This window comes from Chiloscyllium punctatum, chromosome 45 (assembly GCF_047496795.1).
Source record: "Chiloscyllium punctatum isolate Juve2018m chromosome 45, sChiPun1.3, whole genome shotgun sequence".
In the NCBI taxonomy this organism is placed as follows: Eukaryota; Metazoa; Chordata; class Chondrichthyes; order Orectolobiformes; family Hemiscylliidae; genus Chiloscyllium; species Chiloscyllium punctatum.
This window is the reverse complement of record NC_092783.1, coordinates 20303827-20327550: the sequence shown is the minus strand read 5'-3', so window position 1 is coordinate 20327550 and position 23724 is coordinate 20303827. Positions and strand designations below refer to the sequence as shown.

At 45.6% G+C, this 23724-nt stretch overlaps 1 protein-coding gene and 1 long non-coding RNA gene across 2 annotated transcripts in view; one reads left to right on the top strand and one right to left on the bottom strand.

The window, feature by feature from the left end:
* Window positions 1–23724, top strand: part of LOC140467207 (uncharacterized) — a 50710-nt gene that overhangs the window by 16071 nt on the left and 10915 nt on the right. The window lies entirely within an intron of this gene.
* On the bottom strand, window positions 450–2422 carry LOC140467206 (achaete-scute homolog 5-like). Its single transcript, XM_072563417.1, has one exon. The coding sequence runs from the start codon at window positions 2088–2090 to the stop codon at window positions 1518–1520; it is 573 nt and encodes a 190-aa protein (XP_072419518.1). The 5' UTR covers window positions 2091–2422; the 3' UTR covers window positions 450–1517.

Sequence of the window (23724 nt, the reverse complement as noted above, 5' to 3'; positions counted from 1 at the left end):
CTGTTAGGAAGAGAGGTCCAGGAGTTTGACCGAGTGACAGTTCCAAGTCAGGATGGTGAGTGGGCTGGAGGAAATTTACTGATGCTGGGTGCGTCCCCTTGTATCTGCTGCCCTTGTCCTTCTAGTGGTCATGGGTTTGGAAGGTGCCATCACACTTAAATAAATTGTCAGGTCAAACAAAACAAAGCAGTGAATATCTTAAGTATGACTCTAGCCATCAAAGAATTTTCATCCTAATTTCAGTGATACCAACATATGTAGTGTGTTGAATATTTCCTGTGTCAAGAGCAGTCTCTATGAGCTCAGTGGAGATAGACTGTAGTCCCATTGTGGTAACTGTCTGTAGAATCCTCGATGCTGACTGACTCCTGTGTTTCTAGGGACTGGTCACAATAAACAGGTAACTGAGCACAGAATGGGAGCCGAACCCTATACCACTTTGCCCAGGTGCCATCACCTAGTGATAAAATCTAACGTTTAGACAGATTCATCTAAATGATGTGAACTCTTGCTGTCTGTCTCCACCTACACAACATGCCCTGATATGACAGATTGCATCACAAGCTGTTTTGGGTGATGCATCTACCTTGAAATATTGATGGTCTCTGGCTTTTGAACCTCTGTTTGCATTCCCAACACACAGGAAAGGCTATCATCAACTAGAATACTCTCAGACATCTTTCAAACAGTGGTATGTTGTTTTCCAAAATGCTCCCACACCCACCCACAGAGATCAGAAGGGAATTCAATCCAATTGTCATGTTTCCCCCAAGCCTGCTCCCCATGCTGAATCGCATCTAGACTCTTCATATTGACCTTGCTAGTGTTCTTTTTTTCCAACAGGTTAATAGGAACTTCAAGAGTCTAGAGCAGTCATGTCCCTCTGACCTTGGCTCAGTGAACCTGCAGAATAGGGACAGGAGTTAAAATCCTGCCAGGGGTCTTTGTTGTGAAAGGCTATTAACATATTGCCCCTTCATACACAGCCACCACATCCTGTCCTGAACCACTGTTCATCCAGAGTTTGTTCATGTTCAGTGTCATAATCCCACAGCTCCATCATCTGGAACCTGTTAATCCCATGTGCCACATATCCCATTCTGCTCATCCCACAATTTCCAAGTCTTTATTCTGTGAATTCCAGTCTGGATTCCATTTATTCCAGTTTTCCAATTTGTATTTGTTTATTCCAGTTTCCTAATCCGGATCCTGTTTTTCCCAGTCTGGATCTTGCGTAGCCCAGTTGCCTGGTTCGGATCCTGACTGACTCAGCCTGGATTCCAATCTGGAAGATTTCTGCAGCGATTCTCTGCAGCATTATTGTCCTTTCCTGATCCAAGTTTGCCAAAAGGCTGCCAGTCCATCTCAATAGACGCCAGGGGTCACAGCTCCAGGGTCACTTTGTCTTCACAGAAGGAGGTGTGGTGTGCAGTGTGACAGAGATGGAAATGGAAGGAGTTGCTTGCTCAGGCAGTCACTGGGAATAGTGTTGGTGCTGGTGCTGTACAGTTTTTGCATCAGCTCCTGTCAGAGCTGGACCCGGACTCACAGTAAGGGGAGGAAGTTTTGGATTCGCCGTCACTGTTGCAGTCCTGCTGGGCTCCCTCACTGCTGCTGGGCTGGTTCTCCTGTGTTCCAGGGGGGGACCTGCCTGCACTCTGGCTCAGTAAGTCCTGCAGGTACTTAATGTACCTGATAGCTGCTCGCAAGGTCTCCACTTTGCTCAGGCGTTTCTCTGACAGGGGTCCTGGCAGGTGGTCTCGCAGTCTCGCGTAGCCTTCATTCACACACTTCACCCTCTGCCTCTCCCTCTCGTTTCTCTTCTGGATGAAGGCAGGCTCAAAGGGACAGTCATAGACCCCAAAGTGGCCGTGGAAGGGCATGTAGGGAAACATACTGCCATAAGTGTCATAATAGGCCGACTCCAGGTTACTTGGATAGACCAGGAAGGGGACATGTGTTAAACTGTCTCTGCGGGGTAAATGCTGGTGTGTGGATGGCTCAGGGGGTAAAGGCATTGCCAATTGCATGCAGTTGGGAGCCACCACTGATCTCCTGTCCATCAGAGACCTGGGATAATTACTGTTCATCTTGGATTCTGCAGCGACTGGTACAGGGTAAAGCCCAGCACTGGCAGAGCTCAATGCATTGACTGGATTCTTGGCTGGTTGGACTGCACTGTCCCCAAGAGGGGTATCAGACAGGGGCTGCCCTTTTCCCCTGCTGCACTGGTCATGGAGTCATTCTGCACGGGAACAGACCCTCTGATCCCCCACATCAGAGATAGACCCTTCTCAAAGATCACAGAGCAAAGCCCACTGCAGATTCCAAGTGAAGCTCTCCTCAGGATCATGCACTGAGTAGTGGGACTCCTCTTGGCCTCTGAGTGATCCCACTACCTGAGCAACTCCCTCACTCTGACCCTCTCAGCCCCCACTCTGAGGTCTCAGTTTCCTCCCCTCACTCTGAGGTCTCTGTCTTCTCCCCCCCTCACTCTGAGCTCTCAGTCTGCTTCCCCCCCCCCCCCCCCCAACCGAGCTCTGTCTCCTACTTCCTCACTGAGCTCGCAGTCTCCTCCCCTCCAATTGTGGGCTCTGTCAGCTCCCCGCTCCCTGAGCTCTGTCTCCTCCCCCCCCCCCCCCCCCCCCAAATCTGGGCTCTGTCTCCTCCCTACCTCCCTGAGCTCTCAGTCTGACCTCCCTGCCCCCCTAACTCTGAGCTCTGTCTCCTCCCCCTCACTCTGACCCTCCCTGCCCCTAACTCTGAGCTCTGTCTCCCCCCCCACTCTGAACTCTCAGTCTGACTCTCCCCCCCTCACTCTGAGCTCTGTCTCCCCCCCTCACTCTGAGCTCTATCTCTCTCCCCCCCTCACTCTGAGCTCTGTCTCCCCCCCCACTCTGAACTCTCAGTCTGACTCTCCCCCCCTCACTCTGAGCTCTATCTCTCTCCCCCCCTCACTCTGAGCTCTGTCTCCCCCCCTCACTCTGAGCTCTGTCTCCCCCCCTCACTCTAACCTCTCAGTCTGACTGTCCCCCCCCCACTCTGAGCTCTGTCTCCCCCCCTCACTCTGAGCTCTATCTCTCTCCCCCCCTCACTCTGAGCTCTATCTCTCTCCCCCCCCACTCTGAGCTCTGTCTCCCCCCCTCACTCTGAGCTCTGTCTCCCCCCCCCACTCTGAGCTCTGTCTCCCCCCCTCACTCTAACCTCTCAGTCTGACTCTCCCCCCCCCACTCTGAGCTCTGTCTCCCCCCCTCACTCTGAGCTCTATCTCTCTCCCCCCCTCACTCTGAGCTCTGTCTCCCCCCCCCACTCTGAGCTCTGTCTCCCCCCCTCACTCTGAGCTCTGTCTCCCCCCCCACTCTGAGATCTGTCTCCCCCCCTCACTCTAACCTCTCAGTCTGACTCTCCCCCCCCACTCTGAGCTCTGTCTCCCCCCCTCACTCTGAGCTCTCCCCCCCCCCCCCTCGCTCTGGGCTATGGCCCTCCTCTTTATGACTGAACCCCCCTATTGAGTTTTGGGACTCCTCTTCAACTCTAGGGACTGGGTCTCCTCTTTAACTGGGAACAGGTTTGGAAGAAGAGACTGTCTTTCTTCTGCTGCGCTGTGTGAGATCCCAAATTGTAATCTTATGTCTCCATGAAGAGCGCCATCAAAGGGAAGTGTTGAGGAGGGTCACTTGATCCTGAAACAGCAACTGAAGGCTCACCAGAGAGCGTTCTCATTCCCAGGGCCTGGAACGAAAGGAAGCATTTTAATGAATGACAGACAATTGCTGAAAAGATTGACACGCTGTGGACATTTCCCATTTACCACTGACCAGGACAAATGCAGGAGTTCCGAATGACTACACAATTTACAGCAAAGGGGAATAAGCTGCTAACTCGTTGGCAAGTTTTATTGCAAGAACTGTGCAGTTACAGCTGTATTTTGGATGGTTGTTGTAGTGGTTGGTGGCTCGTGTCTTGGTGATTGAGCTAATAATCAATGACTGAGAGTTCAGGTCTGTGGAAGAATTTGCATTTTTTTTTAAAAGGCTGTTCTTATAGCTTTGATAAACTGTCAGGTTGTGTAAAATTGCAACGGGATGATTAAGGGCCTTTAAGAAAGAAAACCTCATTATACCCTGAGCGGCTGAAATGTGACTCCAAACCCCCATAATCTTAACTCCCAGCCATAGACTGAGTCATGACACAGATCACCAATTAACGACAATTAAGGACAGGTAATAATAATTCCCACACCTTAAAAATTAATTTAAGAAGAATGTTCAACTCTTAGCAATATTAAACTGTTGTTGAATGTAATTAACAGGGTGTTTTATGTAAGGAGGTCATAGGAAATGATGTGAGGATAGGAAGGAGGTGACTGCACTGGAGGGGGTGCAGAGGGCTTTTCCCAAGATGTTCCCTGGGATGGAGCATTTCAGCAATGAAGAGAGGCTGGATAGGCTTGGGCTGTTTTCTTTGGAGCAGAGAAGGTGAAGGGCAGCCTGATTGAGGTGCATACGATTATGAGGGACAGTGACAGGATGATTAGAAATTTCCCCTTAGTAGAAAGGTCAAGAATGAGGGGGCACACTGGAAGGCAGTTCACTTAGAGGGGTTTGGAGGAAAGGATTTTTTTTTACCCAGAGGGAGGTGGGGGGGGGTCTGGAATGCACGACCTGGGAGGGTAGTTGAGGCAGGAAACTTCACAACCTTTATAAAAAACTTGGAGGAGCACTTGAAGTGTCATAACATTCATGGCCATGTGCTTGGCGCAGGCAAGTGGGACTGGGGTAGGCATGGGTACGTTTTTGGCAGGGTAGCTTTGATGAGCTGAAAGACCTCCTCTGTACTCTAGGATTCCATGAAATGTTAGCGATTGGATTTGCTGGTCTTCTCCCTCACCCTCTTCTAAAGTTGCTGACTCATGTTGTGATAAGGCTAATGAATGGTTCTCAGGGATAATTCCGAGATTGGGAATGGGACTTTGAGAGCAAGTTTCTGGCAGTCTGGTCCTGCCCTCTCTTCCTTCACTTTCTGCTACAATACCCAGTTTTGGGATGAAACTTCTTTGTCTTGACCTCTCAGACTGAGAAGGTCACCAGGTGCCAAGTGGGAATCGTTTTACTCTCTGGTGTCACAGTAGCTAAAGACTGAGTTGAGGAAAGGTGAAACATCACTGTGGATGATGGGTGAAGTCAAATTTGGGATTCTACAAGCATCCTGAATCATTGTCTGCCTTTTAAAATTAGTCATCTTTAGCTCAGGGCTAACATTCTGTTACTTTCAGTATCCACAGGTTGTGAGATTACATTGTCCTCCATTGTGACCCTTGCTGAGGAGGTGCCATTTTGACATTCAGCACTGAAGCTCATTGGGTAAAATGCTCACTTCAGAGTCTTCCACATCAGAGATAGGTCCTTCTCAAAGATCTCAGAGTGAAGCCCACTGCAGATTCCGAGTGAAGCTGTCCTCAGGAACATGCACTGAGCAGTGGGACTCCCCCTGATCTCTGATTAACCCCTCTCTGAGCTCTCAGTCTGCCCCTCTCACTCTGAGCTGTGGATATAATCCCAATTCAGAGGCTTGAATGTAAGATTCCAGCTTAGGCTCCTGTGTAGCGTTGAGGGAATGCTCCACTGCTGGAGGTGCTCTCTATCAGATCAAATGTTGAACTTTTGATGCGGATATGAGAGATATTATGGCCCAATTTTGGGGAAGAGGAGGTGTTTTGTCCTCTCTAGTGCCCTAAGCAATGTGACTAAAACAAGTGACAAAAATAAGTGATTAGATTCCTTGTTGTGCAGTTATTGTCTGCCATGTTTCCCAAATTCTAACAGTTACAACATTGTAAAAGGGCTTAATTGGTTGAAGAATACTTCAGACATCCCCAGACTGTGGGATATTGCTGTATGTAAATCTTCACTTACATTAGTTGCTATGACCACGTTGCTGCTGAGGTCACTAACCCCCTACACATAGGACCTTGCTCTGTTCAGAGTTAAAGCTTCTTCACCTTCCAGCCAGTAACAATTAAATGTACTTTGATGGCTGCAAAGAACTTTGAGATTATCTGAGGTGGTGAAAGGCGCTATATAAATGCATGTCATTTATTTACTGGGACACTGAGGTCAGTTCTGGAATTTCCACTATTTTAGCAGAGATCATCTAACACCATTGGAGAACAAAGCTGGATCTTCTTGGGCTTCAGACAGTGAGCTACCTACTGAGCAGCAGAAGGAATGACTGTAACACTTTCTGAGATCCAACAGGTTCAGTAAAAATTCACCATCCTGGCTCAGGATGGCACAGCCATGCAAATAATTTAAGGGATTCATAATTCAGGTAAACAACTAAAAGGAAAAATATAAAACAGAAACATATTTGGTGTGAGGAACATCTACAGCAAAAAGCATTAACTGTGTTACTGCTTTATAAATGTGATCATCACTGGTGTAAATTTCCAACTATTTCTGCTTCACTAAAAATTAATTAAATACTGGGTGGCATGGTGGTTAGCACTGCTGCCTCACAGCGCCAGAGACCCGGGTTCAATTCCCACCTCAGGTGACTGACTGTGTGGAGTTTGCACGTTCTCCCCGTGTCTGCGTGGGTTTCCTCCGGGTGCTCCGGTTTCCTCCCTCAGTCCAAAGATGTGCAGGTCAGGTAAATTGGCCATGCTAAATTGCCCGTAATGTTAGGTAAGGGGTAGATGTAGGGGTATGGGTGGGTTGCGCTTCGGCGGGGCGGTGTGGACTTGTTGGGCCAAAGGGCCTGTTTCCACACTGTAAGTAATCGAATCTACAAGAAACATAACTCAGAGTCATACAGCATGGAAGTAGACCCTTCGGTCCAACTAGTCTATGCTGACCATGTTCTCAAACTAAACTAGTCCCACACTGCTAGTGTTTAGCCCATATCCCTCCAAACCTTTCCCATTCAAGAACTTATCCAAATATCTTTTAAATGCTGTAATTGTACCTGCATCCATCACTTCCACTGGCTGTTCATTCACATGATGCCTCTTAGTTTTGAACTCCCCCTCCCTGGGGGAGTAGACCCTTATCTATGACCCTCATGATTTTCTCTCCAAGCTCTGCACTAAGAACCATTACTGATATACAAAGGCTGTCAATGTCCAAAAATATATCATGCCCATTAACACACATTATCAGAGCCCAATATAATGTGAATAGTTAACAGTTCCTACTCAAATATTAACCATTAGCGGTCATTCTGGATTATTAATCTGCCTCAAAGGCTAATAAAGAAATCCCACAATAACACATCAGTCTGGTTTATCACAGCCTCTGATATGAAAGGACATTGAATGGCCCCTCACAAATAGCCAGGTTTGCACTGTCATAATGATCATTGCTAGTTTTTGCTGTAATAATATATAGCCTGGGACCGAGGGAGTGCTTCTGTTGGCATCAATCTCCTAAGAGTTGGAAACGAGAAAGCATCGGGGTTCATCATCCACATTGGATCCACATTTGGCTGCACGGTGGCTCAATGGCTGGCACTGCTGCCTCGCAGCTCCAGGGACCCGAGTTCAATTCCACCCTTGGGCGACCCTCTGTGTGGAGTTTGCACATTCTTCCTGTGTTTGTGTGGGTTTCCTCTGGGCACTCTGGTTTCCTTCCACAGTCCAAAGATGTGCAGGTTAGATGGATTGGCCATGGGAAATTGCCCAAAGTGTCTAGGGATGTGCAAGTTAGTGGACAAGCCATGGAAAAATGTGGGTGTATGTGGATGGGGTGGGACCGGGTGGGATGCTTTTTGAAGGGGCAGTATGGACTCGTTGGGCTGAATGGCCTGCTTCCGCATGTAGGGATTCTACATTTCTATTGTCCCATGACCAATGCTAGAAAATGTGTGAAGGTTAATTAGACCACCCTCAAAACTACAGTGGAGACTGTAGTAGAGTACTTAATGAACCTGTGTCTGTTCATTGCAATTCAGGCAATGCATGTTAACTTAGTGCAGTCAGCAGTCCATAAAATAAATATTGCGCTCAGCGTTGATCTTCCAGGGAACTCAGTAACACCTACCACTGCTGATAGGCAGACTGCACGTCTTTTTTAATGTGGATATTTATTGAAAAAATGTTTCCCTTTTCTTTTACAAAAACATAAACCAGAAAGAAAACAAAATTATAAAAGTACAGAGAGTAGAAATGATATTTATTATTATGATATTACAGTAACCTTAACAATAAACTCCCTACTATTCTCTAGGATAAAGTCGACTCATATTTACTTAAACCAAATTAGCACAGACTCAAATTAAATGAGATAACACTCACTTAAATTACAATCCACAAAAATTAAATTACACTACATTGTCCTATATTGTGTTACATTACTCCACTCACCACACCTCCATCCATGGCTCCTGTCCAGGGGAGCAACAGTAATTATACCTGTATTTACTAGGCCTCCCCTGCCCACCGGGATCCCTGGACTGCCATGTACAACCCTCGTGGCTATATAAAGGCCCTAATCAGTATCGCCAACAGATCCATGTCTATATAATTTAGTTAAAAATCACACAACACCAGGTTATAGTCCAACAGGTTTAATTGGAAGCACACTAGCTTTCAGAGCGATGCTCCTTCATCAGGTGATAGTCACTATCACCTTTTGAAGGAGCGTCGCTCCGAAAGCTAGTGCTTCCAATTAAACCTGTTGGACTATAACCTGGTGTTGTGTGCTTTTTAACTTTGTACACCCCAGTCCAACACCGGCATCTCCAAATCATATATAATTTAGAATTGTCCTATAGAATTGCTCTGTTCCGTGGTGCACCATACTTGACAGGTAATCCTGAGGGACGTGCTCCATCACAAGCCTATGCCATCCTGCAAGACCTGGAGGCTTTAGGATATTCTTCCTTGCACAGTCTGTCAGGATATAAAACAACCTGCTCCCATGCTCATCCAGAGAGGGACGATTTGGTAGTCCCAAGAGGAGGGACACCGGATCCAACTTAACTTCCCCTCCCAGAATCCTCTCCAGCTCATTCACTATGGTCCCCCAAGTATCTGTGGATCTTGTAACAGGACCAGAAACAATGTGTAAGGGTGCCAATACTGTTTTTACATTTGGGACATTTTGGGGAGGATCCTTTCTTAAACTTTGCCTATCTCTCTGATGCCATATGGGCCCTGTGAAGGATTTTCAATTGCATCGCTTGCACCCTATAGCTTTTGAAATCTTATTTACATTCCCCCAGATACCCTCCCACGTTTCTGATAAGATTTCTTCCCCTAACTCCTGATTTCAAATCTCATGGAGTCTCTCCATATCCCCCAAGGCACTCCCTCTCTGCAGATGGTGTATGGTACTAACTGAGAGAGCGCCCCCACATCGGAGCACTCTCCATTCTATATCCGACTTGTCGGGCTGAGTCAAGAGTGTGGTTTTCTTCTGTTTATAATCCCTAACTTGGAAATGTCACATAAGGTCCCTATTCACTGCCTTTATTCCTGATGAAGGGCTTTTGCCCGAAACGTCGATTTCGAAGCTACTTGGATGCTGCCTGAACTGCTGTGCTCTTCCAGCACCACTAATCCAGATTCTGTATTTCTGACCTAATTGGCTAAAAGATATTAAGACCTCCCCCTCAACTAGATCTCCCAGACAGAAGATTCCTTTACCGTCCCAAGCTCTGAAGCCAGAGTCCATTGACCCTGGCTTGAATCCTGGGGCTTCCACTAATGGGCTAACCAGCAAAATCTTAAACAGATTGCCCTCACCCTGCTGCATCATCCTCCAATGCTTTTACCATATTTATGATAATCGGACTTTCACAGAGTTCAACCACTGACCTCATCTTATCCATGAACAGTACATTTATGAGGGGGCACTTTGCCTGTGAGGCCTCCACATCATTGTCCACCCATGCACCTACATATGGCAACACAGCGCCTATTTGATATAACTTCAGATCCAGGAGATCTACCCCCCACTCCCCACCCCATTTCCTGTGGAATCTGCAACTTGGTAAATTTAATGAAGGGACGCTTACAGCACCAAATAAATGATCCAAGCCCTCCGTAAACCTCCGCTGCACCTGTTTAGGTAGTAATAGCAGGAGCACCCTCATAGGATATAGCAGCTGAGGGAGAATGTCCATTTTAATCAAAATATATGGTCAAGCCATGATATGGGCAGTCCCTCCCATCGCTGCAAGTCCTGCTTTATCCTCTCAAACAGCTGCAAGAAGTTAGCTCCATACAGCTGCTGGAAGCGAGGGATAATAAAAATTCCCAGATAGAGAAACCTGTGACTGCCAAAAGGAAAATTCCATTCCTCCACGGGCATGACTTCTGATTTTGCAAAATTTATCTTGTATCCCTAAAGCTACCGAATAGTTTAGTTTTTTGTATTAACCAGGGTATGGATTTTTTGGGGTTAGCTAAAAACAAAAAGGACATTGTCTGCATAGAGAGTGATTTTGTGTTCCCCAACTCCCACTTCTGGTGCTATTATTTCAGGGTCCTTTCGAATAGACTCCACCAGTGTCTCAAGTCCCAAGCTGAACAGTCGCGGCGACAAGGGACATCCCTGTTGGCTGCCCCTTTCCATATCACCATTGCTCGATTTGACCCCATTCGTAATAACCACTGCCTTCGGGTCTTTATATAACACTGCCACCTACTTGGCGAAGGCCCCTCCCAGACCAAAACCATCTAGAACAGCAAAGAGATACGACCATTCCACCTGATCAAAAGCCTTTTCTGCATCCAGGGATACCACCGGATCCAGAATCGCTCTCTGTTAACATGTTTGCACTATATTCAACACCCGCAGCCCTTGATAAAACCCATCTGGTTCTCCTTTTTAATAACGGATAACACTTTCTCCAGTCTCAGAGCCAACATCTTTGATAGAATTTTAAACTCCACATTCAACAACGAGATGGGTCTATATGATGCACAATCCTCAGGGTCTTTCCTTTTCTTTAAGATAAGGGAGATATTAACCTCCCTAAGAGAGGGCAGAAGACAGTCTGGATTAGGTGAGTGACTATACATCTCCAGCCAACATGTGTCTGAACTCCTTGTAAAACTCACTTGGGAATCTGCCTTGCCACTTTGGAGCTGCCTTACCGCCTCTTGCACCTCCTGTACTGTCAGAGGTGCATTTAAAAGGGAGGCCTGATCTGCATTTATACCAGGGAGGTCCACGTTTTCCAAAAAGGATTTCATTCTTGCATTTCCATCCCCATATCCCTCCGTCCGGTATAACTCTGTATAAAACTCCTGGAATCTGGCATTGCTTTTCCTCAGTTCAGGAATGACATTGCCAGTTCTCTCCCTGATAGATACGATGGACTGTGAAGTATTTTACTTCCTAGCCAGGTAAGTCAGGTATCTACCTGGCTTACCCCCTATTCAAACAGCCTTTGCTTTGCAAAGGAAATCCCTCTCTTCGCTGCTTGTGTGAGCACTGAGTCCAGAGCAGCCTGGAGAGCCATGACCTGTTGTAGTTTGACCACGAATGGTCTGGTGTAATATGCCAATTTGACTGCCTTCAGCCAGACCTCAAGCATCTGCTGCTGCTTCCCACTCTGTCTCCTTCTTGTTGCTGAGTATGAAATAATCATACCCCTTAAGAACGTTTTGGTGGGTCTCCCAGAGCACAGATGGATTGCTGGCTGTACTCTGATAGATGCCCCAAAAAGCCCTGAACTCCCTTGTGATAAACTGAACAAAGTTGTCATCATTCAATAGAAACGATCCATGCGCCAGTGCCATGTGCCCACTCCATAACCTTTGGTCTTTACATCTAAATACAGTGCCACATGGTCCAAAATAGTTATGCTCCCAATTCTGCAGGCTAAATGTCTTCAAGGCAGAAATTGATAAATTCTTGATGTCACAAGGAATTAAGGGCTACGGGGAGAATGCGGGTAAGTGGAGTTGAAATGCCCATCAGCCATGATTGAATGGCGGAGTGGATTCGATGGGCCGAATGGCCTTACTTCCGCTCCTACGTTTTATGGTCTAACACCAAGTCCAAACAAACCAACAGAACAAAGAACATATCAATTCTTGTGTGGCACTTGTGCAGGTTGGAGTAGAAGGTAAAGTCCCTCCCATTCGGGTGGACACACCTCCACACATCCACTAACCCCAACTCCTCATACAAGTCTGCGAATTGTCTAGACTACCAAGGTACACCTGACAACCCTCTGGGCATCCTGTCTACCCCAGGGTCCATGAGATAATTAAAGTCTCCTCCTATAACCATACAGCGCACCCCAAGAGCCATTAACTTAGAGACTGCATCAACTAAAAATTTGAAAGGGTGCGCCGGGGAATAGTAAACATTCAGGATGCCATACTCTTCTCTGTGTATTAGCACCTTGAGAATGATGAACCGTCTATATGCATTCTTGATTCGATCTGTCACCCAAAATGGGAGGTTCTTTCGTACCAGTATGGCCACCCCTCTGCTTTTGGAGGAAAATAATAAACTATCGTATCCCCCTGCTGTAACTTCAGATGGTCCCTATCGGTCAAATGTGTCTCTTGCACTAGCACAATGTCGACCCTTTCCTTGTTAAGAGTTGAGAACACTTTTTTCGTTTTAATGGTGGAATGGGTCCCCATTATGTTCCAGGTGCACCTCCTGGACAGATCACTAGCCATGAGCGCACACTATAGCCCACAAGACCCGAGAGGAAGAAGCCCATTCAAGTGGAGAAAAAACAGACTTTATCAAATCTGAAGACTATTCCTACAAGCACTATCACAACTACTAAAACTGAAAAAACTAATCTCTACCCCAAACATAAACAAATAAACACAAAAAGCACACATTTCCAGAGATCCCCCAGCTCCTTGCCCATAGGGACATTCACTCGTGACCTCGTAACCATCCTCGCGCCTTTCAATTAAAGCTGTGCCCCCAACCCAAGCAAGAAAAAAACCATATTATTTACACTCCTACCAGTTAACAATGGACGCCAACCCTTCCCCCTCCTCACCTCAGCCCCACACATCTTCATATCAAAGGAGTAACCACCCTTCACCCAGCAAAACAGAACAATAGAATAACTAATAACCTCAACATAGGTATAATATAAAACACACCGGATTTTACACCTGAGCAACATCAAGCCTATAAAACCCAAAACCCCAAAAGGAAAAAAACCAAAGAGAAAGAAGATACAGAAAAAAAGTTATATTATGCTATTGTCCATATGCCTCTTTTTTTTCCTTCCTTCTTGACCAAAATCTATAATTTCAGCGAGTCCAAACATTCTTTTACTTTTTCCACCGAATTGAAGTTGTAGACAGCTCCCCCAAAACTGAAATGTAGCACTGCTGGGTACCTCAGAGAGTGTTAAATGTTTAAATCTCTCAGTTTTTTTCTTTACACCATCACAGGCCTTCCTTTTCTTAATTATAGTCTCAGAAAAGTCATGAAGAAACATTATTTTCAAGCCTTTATAAGCCAAAGCCTGTGGATCCTTTCCCAGTCTTCTGGCTGTTTCTATTATTAAGTGCTTTTCCTTATAATGCTGGAGTCGCACTACGATGGGGCGGGTGCGCTGGGCCAGCCCAGACCTGCGCACTGTGATTCGGTAGGCCCATTCCACACTCACCCAGCCTGACCCGATCTCCAGGCCCAGAAACTCCAGAAGCCATTCTTTGAGGAAATCAGTGAGGTTTTCACCTTCTTCACATTCAGGTAAGCCCAAGATCGATAGATTTTTTTTTCTCCAACCTCAATTTTCGAGCTTGTTCCTGCAGGGCCCGAACCTGGCCTTCCAAGGTTCAGACCCGCCCCTCGGAGCTCTCCGAGGCTGCGGTCCTCTGTTCCACTGCTTCCATGCGCTGATCCAAAGCCCGGATCTCCGGCTCGTGCTTTGCCAGCGTGACAGTGATTGGTGCCAGCACTCCCTCGATCTTTTCACGGAGTTTTGTAAACTCTATTAGTAACTGCTGCTGCTCCATTGAACTCAAGGGTGCCACCACAGGTGTTGAGGTAACAGCCACGGGTGTGCCCTGCTTGCTGCACTCCCTGGACCCTTTCCCCTTCGAGGTCTTCATATCAGCTCCACATCTTCTAAGTCCTGATTTAAAGGGGCTCTAGATATTCTACTTATTTTAAACTACAGACTTTCCTTAGAGGTGATTTTCTCAGTGGTTGGAGCCCACCATGCCTGGGATATGGCGCAGAGCCCAACACAGCAAACTTGTTCAGACTGCCGCCATCTTGAATCTCCCAGACTGCACCTCTTAAGAAGGGAGATTCACTGTGGCTGCAAGAATGTTTTGAAAACCGATTCTGTTTTTGCAATACTTTGAGGAACGGTTGAAGTTGGGGGCAAGCAATTGCCAAGAATTTCTGACAAGGCATTGCTCAGGAACTGGACAGGAGGAGAGAGGTCCACTGGGACAATCCTGGGATATATGCAGGAGAGGCAGTGGAAATAAGTAACTGCAGAAGCTGGTGTCAGGGGTGTTGAACCAAGGACAGTGATGAAGATGCAGGAAAGAGTTTTACAATTTGGCACAAGTTATGAATGCAGGCCTGGCCAGTGATGATCTCATCCTGTGAATAATTTTTAAAAAAATGGTGCATGACATGCAGGTTAGGAATTCTAAAGATGTGCAGCTTAGATAGATTTGCCATGCTAAACTGTCTGCAGTGTGCAGGGATGTGCAGTTTAGGTAGATTAGATTAGATTCCCTACAGTGTGGAAACAGGCCCAACAGTTCCACACCGACCCTCAGAAGAGTAACCCACCCAGACCCATTTCCCTCTTAATAATGCACCTAACACTATAGGCAATTTAGCATGGCCAATCCACCTAACTTGCACATTCTTGTGACTGTGGCAAGAAACCAGAGCACCCGGAGTAAACCCACGCACACAGGGAGAATGTGCAAACCCCACACAGTCACCTGAAGCTGGAATTGAACCTGGGCTCCTGGCACTGTGAGGCAGCAGTGTTAACCACTGAGCCACTGTGCCACCCCTACTGCCAATCAGATTGACCATGCTAAACTGTCTGTAGTGTCCAGGGATGTGTAGGCCAGGTAGATTAGCCATGAGAAGTGTGGGGTTACAGTGATGGTGTTGGGTGGGACACTCTTCAGAGGGCTGGTGCAGATTCAATGGGCTGAACAGCCTCATTCTGCACTGGAAGGATTCTATGATCTGAACTTTAAAGAGAATGTATAAGCAACTGCAACATTCAACCACTGCCTAGTTCACCAGTCCTTCAACACATGTCAACCATTAAGCTCTGACAATCATTACTGACTCCTAACATTCATTCGCTTCACCTCAGTCTTGGCAATGTTGTCAGGCTCACACCCATAACTCAGCTCTTCAACTCGGATAGCTACATCACCCCAGGTACTTGCTGACTCAGTTCTCTCCTTCTTAGTGGAGAACGTGACATCTGACACAAGGTAGCATCAAGAAATCGGACCTTTGTGCTTTACCTCCCATGGAGGAGACAGTGCTGGCCATCAGGGAAAAGTGCTTCATGTGAGGCTGGAGCAGCTGCTGTGGTACAGGAAGATCGACGAGGAGAGACTGTGTATAGCCGCCTGCCTTTTTACTTCTCCCCCATTCAATAACTACTTCTCTCTCCTCAGCTGCAGGTAGTGGGAACACCTACTACTGCCCTTTTCAGCATTTCAGATACCCGTGCACCCAGTCCGAGGAGAATAACAGAGTCACTCCATCCTTCAATAGCAGCCGGCAGCCCCGAGGGGACACAATTTCAGAGGCTGGGATAGAGGGATCCTGCATGTGGTGAGCAACTGTGTCAGAGCGAGGGCAAGCCAAAGGATAGTGCAAGGCCACATTCAGATGGAAAGAACTCAGATGGTGGCTTTGATGGGTCAGGTCATTGTAGAGGCTGCACCTCACACTAAGCCTCAGGCTGATACCAAACAGCACAGTGGAGTCCGCACCAAAGCCCCACCAAAGCACTGGCCCAGTGCTTTCATCAGATCTAGATGTCCATCCTTTCCCAATATGGAATCACTGGTTACCCCCTGCAGGCAAACATACACAAGCCCACATATTGCAGACTCACATAAGCCATTGCAGTGCAAACAGCTTCTAACAAAGGGCTGAGTGGTGTCCTGGATCTAAGTACCAGTGGTCAAGGGTATCACAGCAATCTAGTCATCAGTACTCCAATTCATCAGGCTAATTGTGGAAGCACTTACCCCGCCTGCACGGAATTAGTCATGTTTTACTGCCTCGCACCTTAATAGTATTCCTGCACTGATGTCCTTGCTGCTGTCCGTCAGCCAGCCCAGACAGGTATAGGCCAGGCAGAGTTGGTGGACTGTCCTCCAAGACCACAACTGAAGGCCAGCAGATGTCCATCAGATACACTGGAAGTCATACAGCCATAGAGATGTACAGCACAGAAACAGACCCTTCGGTCCAACCCGTCCGTGCTGACCAAATATCCCAACACAATCTAGTCCCACCTGTCAGCACCTGGCCCACATCCCTCCAAACCCTTCCTACTCATATACCCATCCAAATGCCTTTTAAAGTAATTTATTTGAGTAATAAGATTTGAGATGAAATCAGAGCTTCCTCAACTTTCACCTCACCACTCCCCGTGAACTGTTCCACCATGCCCAGGAAGATTCAAAAACACCTACAATTACACCTGCACCAACTAATCTGTATGTTGTTCATTGTCCAAAGTGTGATGCTGGAAAAGCACAGCTGATCAGGCAGCATCTAAGGAGCAGGAGAATTGACCTTATACATCATGGATTCCACTTTCAGACACCAAGTGGTTGTGAGGTAGCTATTGAAAAGGATCACTAGCTGCTATGCATTGTAGGGCTCTCCAGGTAGTGACCATGAGTGGGAATCTAGCCTGAGATTGCTCTTCTCTAATTCAATACAGTCCCAGAGTTTCAGATAGAAACTAGCATACACTGAGGGGTTGAAATGTGAAGTGGCACACTCTGGGGATTGAAAGTGATAACAAATGTAAAGTCTCGGATTGCAGTCAGAATATGACATAGACATACAATATGGTTCAATCTATTGTAGCAAGTATAAGTTAATCACATTTGATTGATAACAGATTTGGAGAAAGTGAGGACTGCAGATACTGGAGATCAGAGTCGAAGAGTGTGGTGCTGGAAAAGCACAGCTGGTCAGGCAGCTTCCGAGGAGCAGGAGAGTCAACATTTCAGGCATGAGCCCTTCATCGGGTTTGGTCAGTTATAATACAGACCAAATAGCTGGTCTAAAAATGAACAGAAGAGTTGAATTCCAGAGGTGAGGTGCAAGTGACTGCCCTTAATATCAAGGCCATTTTTGACCGAATGTGGCATCAAAGACCCTTAGACAAACTGGAATCAATGGGTATTATGGGGCAAACTCTCTGCTGGTTGGAGTCATACTTGGCACAGTGGAAGATGGTTGTAGTTTATCTCTGCAGGAGATCATCAGGATAGTATCCTTGGCCCAAACATCTTCAGCTCTTCATCAATGACCTTCCCTCCATCATAAGGTCAGATGTGGGGATGTTCGCCAGTGATTGCACAATGTTCAGCATCATTCACACCTCCTCAGATACTGAAGCAGTCCATGTTCAAATGCAACAAGATCTGGACAATATCCAGACTTGGGGTGAGAAATCGCAAGTAACATTCACATCACACAAATGTCAGGCAATGGCCATCTTCAATAAGAGATCTAACAACCACCCTTTGACATTCAGCAGTGTTACCATCACTGAATCCCTCACTATCAACAATCTGAGAGTTATCACTGATGAGAATCGCAGCTGGACTCACCTATTAAATACAGTGGCTACAAAAACAGGTCAGAGGCTAGGAACACTGTGGTAAGTAACTCACCACCTGACTCCCCAGAGCCTGTTCACCATCTATGCGGTACATGTCAGGAGTGTGATGGGCTACTCCCCACTTGTCTGGATTGCAGCTCCAACAGCTTGCAAGAAGCTTGACACTATCCAGGACAATGCAGCCCGCTTGATTGGCTCCACATCCACAAACATCCACTTCCTCCACCACCGACACTCAGTACTATCTGTGTGTACTATCTACAAATGCACTGCAGAAATTCACCAAAGATCCTTAGAAAGCACTTTCCAAACTATGAGGGGTCATAGTTTTAAACTAGTTGGAGGAAAGTATAGAGGGGATGTCAGGGGCGGGTTCTTTACACAGAGAGTTGAGAGAGCATGGAATGCGTTGCCAGCAGCAGTTATGGAAGCGAGGTCACTGGGGACATTTAAGAGACTGCTGGACATGCATATGGTCACAGAAATTTGAGGGTACATGCATGAGGATCAGTGGTCAGCACAACATTGTGGGCTGAAGGGCCTGTTCTGTGCTGTACTGTTCTATGTTCTAAACCCACAACCACTTCCACCCGGAAGGATAAGGGCAGCAGATATATGGAAACACCACCAAATTCCCTCATCATCCTGGCTTGGAAATATATCGCCATTCCATCACTATCACTGGATCAAAATCATAGAATTCCCTTCCTTAAGGGCATTGTGGGTGAACCTGGAGCACGTGGACGACAGAAGCTCAAGAAGGCACCTCACCACCACTTCTCAAGGGCAACTAGGGACAGGAAATAAATGCCAGCCCAGCCAGTGGCATCCATACCCCAGGAATGAGTTAATAAAAACACTGGAAGTGGTAAATTTGATATGGTCAGGTGAAGGGTGAAAATTACTTGAAGAAAACTATACAACACTTTTTAATACCATTCAGTTATGACCAGTTTCTGAGTAAAGTTAACACCTTTTGGATGGAAAGAGTTGGAAAATAGGCTTAATTATGCCTGTACACTAAAGAGAATGGTGTAATTTGAAGATACTTTCTGAATTAGCACAATCAGAGAAATCTCCTAATTTCAACCTGTGTCCTACGTGTTTTTCAGAAAAAAACTCACTTTTGTTTAATATTCCTTGATTTTTTTCGTTTTGGATCTGGTTTACCCGATTCCCGTCAATGACATAAAAAGTGGAAACGTGGTCTCTTGCCCCCGATATCTACATACTGGTAAAAGGAAACATACTGCATGTTTGTATATCTACACACGATTTCATTTGAATTACTACAGGTATTGTTTATAGATTTTATCAAACAATGCATGAAACATGTCTACTCTTACACAGTATACTACATGTGGGGAACACCGAAAGTACTGTGGATGCTGGAAATCAGAAACAGAAATTGCTGGAAAACCTCAGCAGATCTGGCAGCATCTGTGGAGAGAAAGCAGAATCAACGTTTCGGGTCCAGTGATCCATCTCCAGAGCTGATGGTAGCTAAGAAAAAAGTTGGGTTTTATGCAGAAAATAGGGTGGAGTGAGGGGGTAAGGAGTAAATGATAGGTGGGGATAGAGGGAGAGAGTTGGACAGACAATGGAGTGGATAACAGGAGAATGAATATCTATTTATGGGGACTATAAAAACAGAAGTTGTTGGAAAATCACAGAAGGCCTGGCAGCATCTCTCCAATTTCTATGGAGAGAAATCAGAGTTAATGTTTCGAGTCCAGTGACCCCTCTTTGAAACTGATGGCAGCTCTGAAGATTTTTTTTATATGGTGTGGGGGGCGATAAGGAGGAAATGATGGGGGAGATAGGGCTCAAAGAGAGAGAACAACAGTTGGACAAAAGTGTGGCTAACAATCAGCATAGGATACTGAAAGGCTGCTAGGCCTGTGATACCACATGTGAGTCTTGACTCACTGATAACATTGTCACCTCTGAGTTGGACAGTTATGTGTTCAAGTCCCATTTAAGGGTCTTGAACTGCTATTCCTGTGTAGTGCTGTACTGGAAAAATCTTTACAGCAGAGCTACTAACAAACAGAGGACTGGGCACACCCATTAAATATACTTGGTTTTGGGGCTAAACCTATTTTCAGTTTCTAAACCTATTAACAAACTTCTTAAATATTTCAAAGGAATAAAGTTGCTGTAGTTTCACTCTCTCAGCAGAGTTTAACCTGACAGTGCCCACACCTCAGGAAGGGGGAAAGGTTGAGAGAGTGACCTCAACCAAATTTGGGGACTGAACCCCTGCTGTATGATGTCACCTTGTATCACAAAGCAACTGTCCAGCCAACTGAGCTATGCAGTAATTGTGATGCAGAGTGATGTCAACAGTGTGGGCTGTCAACTAGATCTATCATTGTCACCTTCTTTAATGGAATGAAATAAGGATCAAACCTGTTCTAGCCCGTTGCTAGTTGCACTGGTTTGTGGGAGATCTTACATTTGTGATGATGTAATTGGGGTTTGCTGAAACTTTGTGGCCTGACTGGAGCTGCACAGTTTCAACAAAACAACTTTTCAGTAGAAACAAATCGACCTTGGGGTGCAGGTACATAGTTACTTGAAAGTGGAGTCACAGGTAGACAGAGTGGTGAAGAAGGCGCTTGGCAGGCTTGTCTCCATTGGACATAACGTTGAGTATAGGAATTAGAATGTAATATTGTGATTGTACAGGACATTGGTTAGGCTTACTTTTAGAATACTGTGTACAATTCTGATCACCCTTCTATAGGAAGGATGTTGTTAAACTTGAGGGTTCAGAAAAGACTTACAAGGATGTTATGAAGACTGGAGGGATTGAGTTATTGGGAGAGGCTGGATAGGCTGGAGCTATTTTCCTTGGAGGCTGAGGGATGACTTTATAGCAGTTTATAAAATCACGAGGGGCACAGATAGCCTGAATAGCTAAAGTCTTTTTCTTAGGGTGAGGGAGTCCAAAGCTAGGGGTGGCACGGTGGCTCAGTGGTTAGCACTGCTGCCTCACAGTGCCAGGGAACTGGGTACAATTCCCGCCTTGGGCAACTGTCTGTGTGGACTTTGCACATTCTCCCCGTGCCTGCGTGGGTTTCCTCCGGATGCTCTGGTTTCCTCCCACAGTCCAAAGATGTGCAGGCCAGGCTAAATTGCCCGTAGTGTTAGGGTCATTAGTCAGGGGTGAATGTTGGGGAATGGGTCTGGGTGGGTTGCACTTCGGAGGGTCAGTGTGGACTTGTTGGGCCGAATGGCCTGTTTCCACACTGTAGGGAATCTAATCTAGAGGGCATAGGTTTACAGTGAGGGGGAAAAATCTAGAAAGGACCTGACGGGGAACATTTTCATGCAGAGGGTGGTGCGTGTATGGACCAAGCTGTCCAGAGGAAGTGGTGGAGGCTGGTACGATGACCACATTTAAAAGGCATCTGGACAGGTACATGAATAGGAAGCTTTTAAGTGAGATATGGGCGAAATGCTGTTAAGTGGGACCAGTTCATATTAGGATGACTGGTCAGCACAGACAAGTCGGACCGAAGGGTCTATTTCTGTGCTGTATGACTCTATGAGAAATTTGCTGTCTTATCCAATGTGGAAACTCCACCTGATACAGAACAAGCAGGAGCCTGTCAATGGAGTCCTCACACAGTTTATCAAATGCAAATGGCTAGCTATCCCAAGTGTATTTCTATTGTCTTAATATTCTTTAATATTTCACAGACTGGCTCAATAAAGAGTCATTGTCTTCTCTTTTGTATTGACTTCTCAAAAATCTCTGTGAAACTATTTGATGGTAAAGTGCTTACGGAGAGACGATTAACAGTACACATTCCTGTACATGTAACTGGGACCAGTATGTGTCGGAGGGTTTGAGACAGCTTGTGGAGGCACTGGTCTTCACAGATTGGCTGTGCTTGAAGATAAAAAGGATGGCCTTCATATAGAAACCCTGGGAAATCATCATGATTCACTCTGCAGACTCCATCAACAGGCCTCACGTTACAGAATTCACTCCACTTCTGTCTTTGGGAAAATGAGTCCATTATAAAGATCATTCAGAAATACATAATATGATCAAGCAATCAGAAGGGGAGGTCATGCTTGATGAATACATTGAATTCCTTGAGGAGGTAACAAGCTGGATAGATAAAGAGAAACCAGTGAATATAATATAGTTAGATTTTGAAAAGGCCTCCAATAAGGTGTTGCTATTTAATAATATGCTAAGAGCCAATGGTATTGGGGGTAGCACATTAGCATAGATGGAGCATTAACTAACTAATAGAAGAAAGAGAGTTGGAATAAAGGGGACATTTTCACCTCTAAATAGTGGTGTGCCACTGGATCAGTGCTGGGGTCAAAATTATTTACAGGATCTATTAATGACTTGGTTGAGGAAAGTGAGTGTTCTACAGCTAAGTTTGTAGAGGTCACAAATGTAGGTGAGAAAGGCAGGTGGTGAGGAATGCCACAAAGATTCTGCAAAGGCACACAGGCAGGTTAAGTGAATGAGCAAATTCTTGGCAGATGGAATACAATGTGGGGAAATGTGAGGTCATGCGCTTTGGCATGAAGAATAGAGGAGCTGAATATTGTTTAAATAATAAAAGTTGCAGACATAAGGATTTGTGAGTCCTGATATATATGCATGAAAAACGAAAAGCTGGCATCCAAGTTTAGTAGCGAATAGGGAAGGCAAATGGCCAAACAGACTTTTATATCAAAGACAATGGAGTATAAAGTTAGGGAAATCTTGCTAAGCACATACAAGGCACTGGTTAAACGACACCGAGAAAACTGAACAGTTTTGGGCCCTGAATCCAAGAAAGATGTACTGGCATTGTAGGTTAATTCAGATGATTCCAAGTATGGAGGGAGTTTTTTATGAGGAAAGTTGAGAATGTTGGGTCTGTACCCATTCGAATTTCAAAGATGAGAAGAGATTTTACTGAAATGTATAAGATTCTTAGGAGGCTAGACAGGGTAGATGGAAAAGGTTATTCCCCTCTTGTGGGAGAATCTAGGAGCAGACAGCACATTCTCAGAAGGAGGGGTTGCCCATTTAAAACAGAGACGAGGAGGAATTTCCTCTCTGAGGATAGTGTATGTGTGCAATTCTTTGCCACAGAGGGTTATAGAGGCTGGGTCATTCAGTATATTCAAGGCTGAGCTAGATTTTTTTCAAAAATAGATACTTCTGTTAAAAAAAAGATTTTTTTTCATATTATAACAAATAGAAAATAAGATAATTCATAACAACAAAAAGAAAGAACACCAAAAAAAATTTTCAAACCCAAACCGCCCTCATGTACAAATGTATAAATATAAATAAAAACATTTTAAAATATGCCAATTAACTACTTATCTAAATAAAAAATAACTAACAATAAACTAATAAATAATAATAATACAACTCAGCACAACAAAACACTAACTCTCAAATATTGGGAGCATTAATTTTCACATACGTTCGCAGGTTCCCCCCCCCTCTGGAAATTGTACTCATAAAGCACAATCGTTATGGCTATATAAAAGGTCTTATTAGTGTGGCAGACAAATTTGTGTCCAGGTATTCCAAAAAGGGCTGCCATGTCTTATAAAAATTCTCAGTTTTGTCGTCATAGAAATGTACAGCATGGAAACAGACCCTTCGGTCTAACCCGTCCATGCCAATCTAATCCCACCTGCCAGCACCTGGCCCATATCTCTCCAAACCCTTCCTATTCATATACCCATCCAAATGCCTCTTAAATGTTGCAATTGTACCACTTCCCCTGGCAGCTTATTCCATACACATACCACCCTCTGCGTGAAAACGTTGCCCCTTAGATTTCTTTAATATCTTTCCCCTGTTAACCTAAACCTATGTTCTCTAGTTCTGGACTCCCCGACCCCAGGGAAAAGACTTTGCCTATTTACCCTATC